General features: G+C 37.8%; 1 protein-coding gene across 2 annotated transcripts in view; it reads right to left on the bottom strand.

Annotated features, from left to right (window-relative positions):
• LOC134793473 (afadin) overlaps window positions 1-12,502 on the bottom strand; it is a 125,755-nt gene that overhangs the window by 71,279 nt on the left and 41,974 nt on the right. For both annotated transcript variants that reach the window (XM_063765056.1, XM_063765057.1), the window contains exon 9: window positions 1,133-1,214. In XM_063765056.1, coding sequence (XP_063621126.1) covers window positions 1,133-1,214 — 82 coding nt within the window. The remainder of the gene's footprint in view (window positions 1-1,132; window positions 1,215-12,502) is intronic.

Below are 12,502 nucleotides of genomic sequence, written 5' to 3'. Positions count from 1 at the left end.
TTAATTTTATGCATGCCTTGATACGAAAGGTCTCTCCAGAGACTTCTAAAATGAGTTAATTGAGAATGGAATTAATTAGAACAGACTCGAACCTTATTTCTCGTTTACCAGGAAAAAGTTTGACTGTGTTTTTTTTCTACGTCTTCCTTTTTCGGTAAAAAATATTAACCCGGGACACGAAAATAAAATCAATTCATCAACTTCAACTACGACACCTCAATCATCAATAAGTAATAAAGTAATCTCTGTATATTTAATGCTATGGTGAACCCACGATACAATCTTACGGTGGCATATACAATTATACAAAATCATAACCTTGATAACGCTTCTTTAGACTTTACCGTAGTCGTGTAAGTAAATAGTGTTGGTTAAGAATGTTAATACTCACGTCCTTTAAGTCGAAACTCAAGTTCTTTTCACCTTGTTAGAGACCCGAGTCTTTTGTAGAGACGTGAGTCCTTTTTATAAAATCATTTTATTACAAAATTCTAAATGCCGTACTTCATGTAAAATTCATAGGTTAGGTACACCATACAATAACGCTTATTTTCTTCCTCCTTTTGAGTTGCGCTTAAAAAAATACCCAATAAATGACTCGACACGAGACTTAAAAGCGAAAGTTGTTTAATCTCTCATAAAAACGAATCGAGTTTCTTAAATTTAGACTCAAAGACTCGAGTTCCTACCAGCACTGTGTAACATAACATTATTTATTTGATCTTAAAATATAAAACTTCAGTTTGATGCAATCGGACCGAAATGATGTGTGGGTACCTACATATTTTGTAAAAGCTAATTTTATGAAACTATTACTATGTGTTGTTAGGACAAAAAAATTATTCAACCATGTAAATTAGTCGGGTGAAGCAAAAAAGATAAAAAAATGTAGTAGTATCGGCGTATTATTTCATCGCCGTGGATATACCACGAAAAGGAATTTCCCGCACGTACGAACGCACATCCTCTAAATATATCACTGAAAAAAGTATAAGGAGAATCCGTAGTTAATCCAAGCGAGAGGCTTTACTTAAGTCTGCCTCAGTCCACGTCACAAATTCTGTTTAAGGGAAGACCCAAACTTAAACATTAAGTGTGAAGAAGAAATGAGTTGAAAGAAGACATTACTCACTGCGGTGTGGGTGTGTCATCACGATGGCAAGCGGGCACTCGTCGTCCTCGAGGATGCTTTCAGAGTTGTCTGTCGTGTCCACCTGGTAAATAAAATGTACACATTAATTCGAAACAAATGCTTAAATGAGTTGATAACTTTTGAATAGAGTTTGCATGTGTCAAGGGCGTAGTTATCGAGATAACCCTAAAATATATGTATTTATCGTCATGATATTTTTTAGGCTTTGGCCTTTGATTTTTCATTCATCAAATACTCGTTTTGTAGAGATCTAACTCTCCTGACGTGCATAAAACAAATCTCCATTTCAAAGGTGCAGGCAATTCCCACGTTGTATTCAGAAAAAGCGAATTGAAATATCTCACGGTGCAAAATTCAATTTGCGAGTTCTCTAGAATAGAGGAGTGTATGTGCTGTCAGGAGATGGTTCTCACGTGTGTTAACACAGGACAGTGTCTCATCGAAATATATGTATTCTCCACCTTGACGATAATGTAATATTTTTCTAGTTCTCGCTGCAAATATCCATACCTAATTGCAGCTACTACTACTAGTATGTACTAACGATGAGCTAAGCAGACGAACATGGCAAAACTATTTTTTTACTTGATTACGGAACGGGAACAAGATTTGGATAACATGAATGCTCTAATCTAATGATTGGTTAAAGTTGTCGAGTATGCTGTATGTGCATTCAAAATTTGAAGCATCCTGTGTAGATGGTTCTCGCATGCCAAAGCGAGGACAGCGCCTATCAATTACTCCATAAGAGCCTGTCCGATTTGAGTGTGTTATGTGGACGGGATCCTGGGCTAATATTGCATTATAATATTGACAGTGACCCTTTCGTGTTGAGTTAGTTTTGTGTTTCTAAATATGAAGGGTTAGGTTAGTTTAGTTAGATTTGTCCCTTTCATGTTTTATTTTTGTAAAAATATATTTTAGGCTATAAGGTGGGGCATAATGGCTACTGAAGTGACTGAGTCCTACGGGACACCATGGATAGCAGCCGGGGTAATGGCAGACCGAAAATTGACGCCTGGTCGCTCCGCCGTGGTGCCCCAGGTCGCGTTTTACGATGGGGAAACAAGTAACAAGATCTATTGGATAAGTTTTTGGCAAAAATTTCATTTTTGGTACAATCTTTTATCGCCGACTGTACTTTTTTTCCACAGGCAACTAATACTCATCGAGACAATTCTAAAAAGTACAAACACAGTTAGGTTTCGTTGTTTTATCACAGAGATCCTATGGCCACCTCCGGTCTCCATCATCAGATCAGCTCGATGACACCATAATATTGCATTGTCACCCGACTTGATGCAAAATTTCAGCTCAATCGGAAACCGGGAAGTGGATCAAATTTAACTTGCAAGATTTGATTAAACACAGACAGACAACGGTCAGGTGAAACTAAACTAGTGGCTCTGTGAGCTGTAGACCTCGCGAGCAGAGCTTAAAACTGAATAAATGTATGGTTCCGCTGTTTAGAAGAATTTAGAGAATCTAATTTGACCATAAAAACTTAACTATCAATTGCTTACAAAATTCGGGAATTTGTTTAGATATGCGACCTGTAGAGTAGAACATATGGACATACGAAACAATTTTTGGCTAACAGGCCAATTCAAACTTACACTGATATCAGAAAGACATCTAACTGATGTCATTTAGTTATCGTGCATTTCACTCGTTCTTGTCCGTATATGTATTGGCGCAAGCGAGACGCACGATGACTACTAAATAACATGATAAAAATATCATCCCGATGTCAGTGTACGGTCGATGCCCCTTAAGTATCCACGTCGCCATACTAATTGTATAGAAAAGTGGATAGAGTTAGACCAAGAAAAGTCTGCAGAGATTTTGACAGCACACGCAGTGCCAATGTTATTTGTGCCAGTGTCAAAATCTCTGCAGACTTTTCTCGGTCGAGTGTGGCCCATAATTTCCGAAAATCATTTATTCTTCGAGGCAATTACTCCGTTCTCATATTTTGCGTTGCCCATAATTTCCCGAAATCATTCATTCTCGGTAGCAATTTTATTACTCCGTTCCCATATTTTCCCAGTGGTTTTCTTCCGCAATCGCCTATTTTTAATATTTTTAAATTAATCTTTTCCGTATAGTTTTCGTTCTTTTAAATATCAAGGATAATATTTTCTTGTTACTGTATGTTAATAGTGTAGTAATTATATTTGTTTCTTGTAGGTATTTCACATACAACAAATATCAAAAACACTAAAATTAAAACATAATCTAAAAAACTACAAGTAAAAAACCAAACGCTGTCAGCCAATAACTCTAACCTACCTATATCTGGGAGCAGATTCGTTGTTAGGGTCATCAAAAAAAAATAACCCTAACCTACCTATCTCTGGGAGCACTTTCGTTTTTAGGGTCATCAAAAAAAATAACCCTAACCTACCTATCTCTGGGAGCAGTTTCGTTTTTAGGGTCATCAAAAAAAATAACCCTAACCTACCTATTTGAAAAAAACCTGGTTATTTTTTTTTTAATAAAATAAAATAAAAATATTAAAAAAAAGAGAAAATATGGAGATAGAGAATATTTAGTTAGTGAAAAAAAAAGCCTACTGGTTATTTTAACTACTGGGATCAAAAAGAAAGGGGAATAAATTGAGAAAGGGAAAATTTAGTTTATGAAAAAATGTCCACGAAAAATTAAATAAAGCGAAGAAATTCCACTGGGAAAAAATGAGAACGGAGTAATTGCCTCGAAGAAAAAATGATTTGCGGTAATTATGGGCCATTTTAGCGAGGCGATCCAAATTAAAAGGCTCTAGGATAATGTTAGTTAGACTTTGAGCCCGGGAAAGCGCAACGTACGAGCAACCTACAGCTAGTTCCCTGATCCCAAGGTCGACCACTACCCTAGGCAATGTTAACCCCTGCGATTTATGGATGGTGACCGCCCATTCTAAGGGGCTGTCCATAAATTACGTCATCTATTTATGACGATTTTTGACCCCCCCCCCCCCCCACCTCCTAAAATCATCCAAAAATCATGCTTCATGTGACCCTGTTTCCTCCTACGTCATGCTACCATCATCCGATGTCCAGACCCCCGCCCCCTAATTTGAAATGACGTAATTTATGAATAGCCCCTAACGTAAGTGGAAATTGACTCCTGGAACAGCCATGCCCTTGAACTTAAACCGCTAAAAAAATGTTCAAACAAAAACTCAAACGAATACGCTTACCTCGCGCTTCGCGCTCGCTTGATCAATCAGCAATACGATGTTTAAGTGCAAAAAATAAATAAAAAAAGTTGCATTTACTGGGGATCGAACCGGGTACCTATCCCATATCCTTGCTTGTAAGCGTCTCGTCTAAGGGCAGCGCAGGAGCCGTCAGATCTTTGGCGCGAAGCGTAGATGTGTAGTTTATGATTCCGATGTAGCCCACGAGATCGCAGAACCTACTATGCACAAGGAAACGTACTTACGAGAACGGTAGATGGTAGCACTTGCTTTGGCAATGTACATGTGCACATATGTTTCCGATTCAGGCCACAAGATGGCAGGCCCTCCAACGCGCACGGTCCCTATAGTGGGCGTGCGTGAACTATAGAGGGTAGTATAGGAGCCGTCAGATTTTTGGCGTGAGGCGTAAATGTGACGTTTATGCTTCCGATGTAGCCCACAAGATGACAGAACCTACTATGCATAAGGAAACGTACCTACAAGAACGGTAGATGGTAGAACTTGTTTTGGCAATGTACATGTTTCCGATTCAGGCCACAAAATGGCAGACCCTCCAACGCGCAGGGTCCCTATATGTAGTAGAGGGTTATTGTCATACTAAATTTTGTAGTCACAGTAAATTTACTGCCATCTTTCGATACAGGATTAAAATGAAAATGAAAAAATAAATATCAAAAAAATGTATATATGTATGGATAAATGTTTTTTTTTATTTTTAGAACGCCATATGATTTTGACCCATGTTCTTTTACTGATATGAGTAAAAATTGTTAAATATAAAATGGTGTCGCCATCTAGACGAGCATAGGCCAAAGGTATGGCGCCGTATATTAAGAATAAAATTTTCTTTAAAGCGCAAAAAGCCATCATCTCTTGCAAAAAATAAACGAATACGCTTAGCCCGCGCTTGATTTAAATACGATTTTTTTCATTTTTTTCAAAATAAAAAAATAAAATAAAAAACAACAATTGATACGAAATTTAAGTTTAAAAAAATACAAAAAGTTATGTAGCAGCATACAATTACTGGGGATGGAACCAGGGACCTCCCTATGCAAACAAAAAAAGCGAACGTTTGCAAAATGCGCCATGATAGTTCTTACTAAAGCTGACGAAATTTAGCTACTCATTCTCAAGTAAAAACTAAATATCAAAATACCGCCGAAACCAGCGATACAAATTTTCTGAATTTTTGGCCATTTAATCTATAAACATATATCAAAAAGAAAAAACTCTTATGATATCGATACGACTATTTGTTTAGGCGACAGGTATCACGACTCCGCCATTTTAAAAAATTTCCAAAAACCGGATTGACAAAAAAATTTTATTTAGTCATAGAATCTGGTCAAAAAGTTTCATGAGAATCGGTTAAGAATTGCGACCTGTAGAGGAGAACATCCGGAAATACAAAACTAAATATCTAAATACCGCCTAAACCAGCGATAATTTTTTTCTGCATTTTTTGCTATTAACTCTGTAAACATGTCTCAAAAAGAAAAAACTCTTATGATATCGATACGACTATTTGTTTAGGCGCCAGGTAGCACGACTCCGCCATTTTTAAAAATTTCCAAAAACCGGATTGACAAAAAAATTTTATTTAGTCATAAAATTCGGTCACAAAATTTCACGAGAATCGGTTAAGAATTGCGACCTGCAGAGGAGAACATCCGGACATACGAAAGCAAAATGCCCGAGTCAAAACGTAGACCTTCGCTTCGCTTCGGTCAATAAAAGCTTATAAAAAGAGTTAGCACATCAGTTCGACACTAAAAAAGCTAATAAAAACAGTCGCGTTTTTCTAAATATAAAGGGTCAGTTAGCAAACATGCCGAAACAGAGGCCAGAGCCTATCAATTACTTAAGGCCGATAAGAGCCTGTCCGCGTCGAGTGTGTTGCGGGACGGGAGCCGGGACACAAAATGCTGCATCGTGTTGGTTATTTGATCCTTTAGTGCTTTGACATTTCTACCAAAATATTTATTTATTTAATTAATAAATCTTAAAGTGGTAACAGACTATCGCACCGGACCGCGACCTTGGTGCGGTGCGGAGCATTTATCGATAGTCTGTAAGCTTCCATCGCACATAATTATTATTAATAGCGGTGCGGTGGGCATGCACGTCGCACCAACTGACAGGTAATAATAATACTGGTGCGCTCCGCACCAATTTCCATAGTGTGTAAGCTGCGTCGCACCGTTTGACAGCGGGGCTACCGCAAACTACATTCGACGTGTAACCTCTCTGTCGCACTTATAAATTCGTACGTAAGTGTGACAGGGAGACAATACGTCGAAAGTCGTTCGCGGTAGACCCTCGGCTTTCATTTTCAGTGGTATGTTAAACGTCAATTACTACTATGACGGGAGTACAGCGATTTTTCTTGCTAAGTTTATAATCAATTTTGTTGATATTCTCTACCTGTCACCATTCTCACTGACTCTGGCAAATGCCCTAAAGGCTGCCATTTCTCTAATATACTATATATATATCATGTGATCAACATGGAGCCCGAGATCATAGGTGACGCGGAAAGACAATCCATCATTGAAATCTTGGAATTGTATAAAGATTTCCCGTGGTTATGGGACTTAATCCACGCCAAATATTTTGATAAGGACGCTCGCTCGCAATCATTCGAAGTCCTTTTAGAGTGCTACCAAAAATACTTTCCCAATGCAACGGTCACCAGGATATCAGGAAAAAAATTGAATACTTAAGATCATGTTACCGGCGGGAGCGAAAAAAGGTTGGTAAATAAATCAAGATTTTTTTTAATTGTATTCAATAATGTACCAAATAAAAACAAATCTTGCTAACTTCAGGTGGAGTCCAGCAAGACTACAGGAGCTGGCTCAACGGAAATATACCAACCGAATCTCTGGTACTACCCATATTTAAATGTATGAGTATATTCTGACCATCCTAAGTTTTCATTCCAAGTACTTATCAAGTATGGATAGCTTATAGGGATGTGTATGCATTCTTATTGCAATGTTTGTGCATAGTTAGTGTGGTCAGAGTCTATTCAGAGGCAAATAAAAAAAAAGTCAATTAAAGATCTGTTTTTTATAAAATAGCCCCTTGAGATGATATATTATATTAGGTATATGGGACAGTAAGCTGCAGAGACTACCTTTTCTCTGCAGCTTACTGTACTATTTACACTTTTAATTCTCAAGTCCAGTCAACCTATTTGATTTCGGTACCCCTTCATAATGTGGCAAGTTATGAAGTGGCCCCGAAACCAAATTGGTTGACTGCACAGTTTTCACATTTTGTAACTATTATTTGGAAAGGGTCTAGTGATCCTACAAATGTTAGCCAGTTTAGTGAGTCATGGGGAGTATGTATTTTTCTGACACTAATATTATTGTTATAAATAAGTATAAGTAACATATATTTCTTCCCTTTAATACTGCCAAAATTGGTGTGACAGAGAGGTGACTGATAATAAAATTATTTTTAATTTCTTTATTCAATTAGGGTCTTAGGTTAGGGTTTTACAATGTGAGTATAAAAGTAAAATATAAAAACACTTACAAAACATAACAAAAATATATAAACACATTATAAAAAACATTATTTTTAATTATTATTAGGCATTTAGTATGATCATTCTAATTAGGTGCCATAAAAGCTGTGATTCATAAATAATAATAATTAGATTATTAACAGCATATTGTTTTATTTCTCACATTAGGTACCTGCACATGTTTGTTGTTGACACAAAAGTTGCTGTTTTATTTTTTTATTCCAGATACTAAAAGGTTTTCTAAAGTAAAAGTAAGGTAAACATACTAGTACTCCACATGCTATTGCCCAATAGATGACACCTTGCTGTCATCGCTATTGACAATGAGTCAATGACTTAAGTTTCAAGATGACATGTACTGGGAAAATATGTACACATTACCTAAATATATAGCAATCTGTCTGGCCTAGTGGTTAGTGACCCTGCATATTAAGCTGATGGTACCAGGTTCAAATCCTGGTACCGCCATTTACTTGGGTGATGACAAGGGAAATGAATTGTTTCATTTGTTATACACAAAGTTAACTACATAGGTATGACAAAAGATACAATTGTTTCACCTCTATATAGTCTTTGAGAGCTTCAAAGATAGCTTGGCAGGTCTCTGGTATTATTTCTGAGAGCAGTTGGGACGATATGGTCATGCAGAATTTCAGTTCTCTTAGGTCTCTGCCAGATGCTAAATATTTTAACGTCGCCTAAAATTAGTGGCGATTGTAGCCACTACCAAGGCGATTTTAGTTTGTTTAGATAACACTGGAGGCATTCTTTTTTGAAAACATACATTTTCGTGGTGTCATAGCAACTGGACGGCAATGTAGCCAGTTGACGAAATAAAAATATGCAGGTACAATGCTTCAAAGAAACTGATTTGCAAAGATTTTCATGCAAAACTATGGATTGTGTTGTCTTAGGCTCTCTACCTACCTCTAAAAAGCAAAGCCGCATTGAAGCCCTTAAGATTTAATTTAAAATTATAAAGGATTCCATTGCAAAAATTTGATGAAAAACACGGAAATATGGGACACTTGGCAACACTGGCGCACGTGTGCGGCAGTCTGTAAGCTAGGATCGCACCGTTTTGACGGTCCGGTGCGATAGTGTGGAAGCCCACGCCAGTAAAGCAATTCCTAGAACCGCTCCAAGGTCGCGGTCCGGTGCGATAGTCTGTTACCACTTTTACAGCTATCATAACAGTTTCCCAATGCGATAGTGTAGGCAGGCTATTATTAGGTATATACTATAAGTACTATAACTAAGCTAAGAATAACACAACACAAACAATGTAAAGCGGTGGTGGCCGAGTGGATATGACGCCCGACTTTCAATCCGGAGGTCGCGGGTTCAAATCCTGGCTCGTACCAATGAGTTTTTCGGAACTTATGTACGAAATATAATTTGATATTTACCACTAGCTTTTCGGTGAAGGAAAAACATCGTGAGGAAACCTGCATACATCTGCGAAGAAATTCAAAGGTGTATGTGAAGTCCCCAATCCGCATTGGGCTAGCGTGGGGACTATAGCCCAAGCCCTCTCGTGCATGAGAGGAGGCCTGTGCCCAGCAGTGGGACGTATATAGGCTGAATTATTAAACAATGTAACCTTTACAAATTTACTTTCAGAACAGTTAAATACGTCAGTTCGATTGGCAACTTGGTTAAATGTGCGCAGGGCTCTCGTCCAAGGGGCCGTGCGCATCAATCCGGTGCGCGCGTGCGGCTCAACCAGTAGAGGCTGTCTGCGCCTCCGCCACGCGTACCGTGGCGGCGCATAAACACCTATCGTATCTAGTAACTCTGGGTTACTGATTTTTCCTCGCACTAGCTTAAATATATAAGAGGCTAGTGCCAATTCCCTTCTAACCTCTAGCTGGTCATATCCCACCATTCCGAGCACAAACAGGGTTGGATACATTCGAGGATAGAAGGGATACACTCCATACAACTTTAGGTACAAGAACCTCCATACAACTGTAGGGCATAGGACTGTTTGTGGAATTTGCAAAAACAGAAGAAGGGTAACTAGGATGTGAAAGGCTTAAAAGGGGTATTAGTGGGGAAGAGAAGACGGGCGATAGAGATATAGTAAAGAAAATAACATGCTGCACCAACCGCTAGTAAATGGAATGAGGTAGACTAGGCAGATATTATGGTTGTTTAAGTTGGTGTGTGTAAATCTGTTGCATATCTCCCAATAACATAAAAGCCAGTTTCAAGGGACACCCTACTAACTTAGGGTCAAATAAGGCTTAGATAGGGAGTACAAGAGCCTGGTAAGATGCAGGGTATTCTGATAAATCGTGCCCAAGAGATGGCGTATCGACTCTAGCATATTTTGGACTTTTACCATTTTTCCGAGAATGCTCCTGACTGTGTGTTTTTAAGGTTCAAAAAGCTTTGCAATATCGCTAGGTCCGTTTGTGTATAGCAGGTTTTTTTTCACTAAAGCTCGAATAATTTTAGTCTCGGATCCCGCCGTAACAAGAGTATAGGTACCAGAGAATCGAGAGCAAGCTGCCTTCATCGAAGCGTTTACTTACCGTACCGCGCCCGTTAGCGTACTGAAACGACCCAATTTGTTACGAATAAATATTTCAAGACCTTCAATTTCAATACTAAGAACTGCCATCAAAGCTACACTGAATAGTGCTATTCGGGAGGACATTTTTTATATACAATATCAATTAATTAGACTAAGTATTTAATTATGTGTAATTATAAATATAGCATTCTCCTGCCAGCTATGCGGTCGCGGCTGCCGCTCTCGCGTTGGACTTACTAGTCATTTGCGGAAGTGCCGCACTCTTATGGACGCTGTTTGAACCATCATTTTATTGATGTACTTACAGGCCAATGATAATGATGAATTATAAATTAGATTCAATAGTAAGGAAGTATGGAGTATATGGAGTAGTTTGAGTCCTACGGAAGGACATATTTAGAATAGTTTTTATCGTGGAAATCGTCATTGCGCGGCCGAAATTGCGGGCTGAAGCTAGTATACATATTTAGCGAATTCAGCACTTCACGAGTCAGCGTTTACTGCGTGTTCTATCGTAACATCGGTAGTACAATGTTTAAAACATGCACATAATTTGAAACAGTACCAAACGATCAAGCAGAGCGTCTACACGTGTGACGTGTGATGTGATTACGTGAAATAGCTATCGCACGAATAAATCTATTTTCATTTAGGATTTTTTTTATCAGACTTGTTTATAACGACGGGTGTAATTCCACACATGCGCATGAATGAAACGGCAGGTTTGACTTCCAAGAGAGTAAGGCTTTTTTTTTATATTCAAGCCAGCAGCCAGCTACAGCGGTAATAATGGCATATATTTTTAAAACCAAACATAACATGAAGTTTACCTAATTGAAGATACTTTTACATTATAATTGTTTAATTTATTTGTGTAAGTATGTATAATTCTACAAAGTCACGAGAGTTTTCAAGATCTTCCAAATCGGATGTTTATTTGACTTTCGTCAACAATTTTGGGCATGTCTCCCTTATTACACAGTACACACTTACTATTGCTTGAAAAGTGGCTTGATAACGAATATTATTGTTACTTATGTGCTCAGTATTATGTATGTATATTAAGTTCGACGGAATCGTGAGCAAGCTTCCGCAGGGTGAGCAGGGCGGAGCCTGAAGCGTTCACGTACCGGGCCAGTTAGCGTAACGAACGCTGTAACGACACGACCTAGAGGCGTATATTGATTGTAAATTGTAATAACAGGTTGTGAATTTGTTTTGGAGATCAACCTGCTACATAATACTATCAGAATATTCCCCCTTATTTGATAAGAATAATTACAAAAGAAACAGTCAAAACATTTCATTTATCTATCTATAGAACTGGGCGTTTTCTAAAATAAATATTGAAAACCTGATTTTATCAAATTTGGACGTTCTTGGGCTCATTCTACTCAGAATCGACAGCATTCTCCATACCACCATTAAAAAAAGATGTCCCAAAAAGTCCATTCCATTACGTCACGTTTTAGTATGAAATTTTTCACTTGTATGTGCGTGACGTAGTGGAACGTACAATTTTCATACAAATTTTTGGGACATTTTATTTTATCATCAGAATTGAATATGCTAGTGATTCTGAGTTGAAAGAACCCAAAAACACCTGGATCTGTGAGAATCAGGTTTTCGATATTTATTTTAGAAAACGCCCAACTACGTTTGAAGCTTTGTTGAATAAACTTTTTAAATTGACTATTTTTATAAATTCATTTATATGAATCTAACAAGATCAACTTGATATTAATGACCTGGACTTTGAAGTCAGCTTTCGTTTTTATTAGGAATTTCATAGTCTGTCGAAAAAGGTCCCCAATCGAAACCACATCAGAAGTGAATAAATTTTAGTTAATTTTATTTTTGTTACAAGCTTTTATCTCGGTCGTGTACTTTTCTTTCAACAGGCAAATAATACTCGTCGAGGCAATATTAACAAACATAAGACAATTAGGCTACGTTGTTTTATCACAGAGTTCCCATGGCCACCTCCTGTCTCCATCATCAGATCAGATCTATGGTACCATAATATAGCATTGTCATCCAAGTATGTGACCCTAAATACCA

Source organism: Cydia splendana, chromosome 9, assembly GCF_910591565.1.
Source record: "Cydia splendana chromosome 9, ilCydSple1.2, whole genome shotgun sequence".
NCBI lineage: Eukaryota > Metazoa > Arthropoda > Insecta > Lepidoptera > Tortricidae > Cydia > Cydia splendana.
Note: the sequence above shows the minus strand (reverse complement) of the source record. Positions and strands in the feature narration are given on the sequence as shown.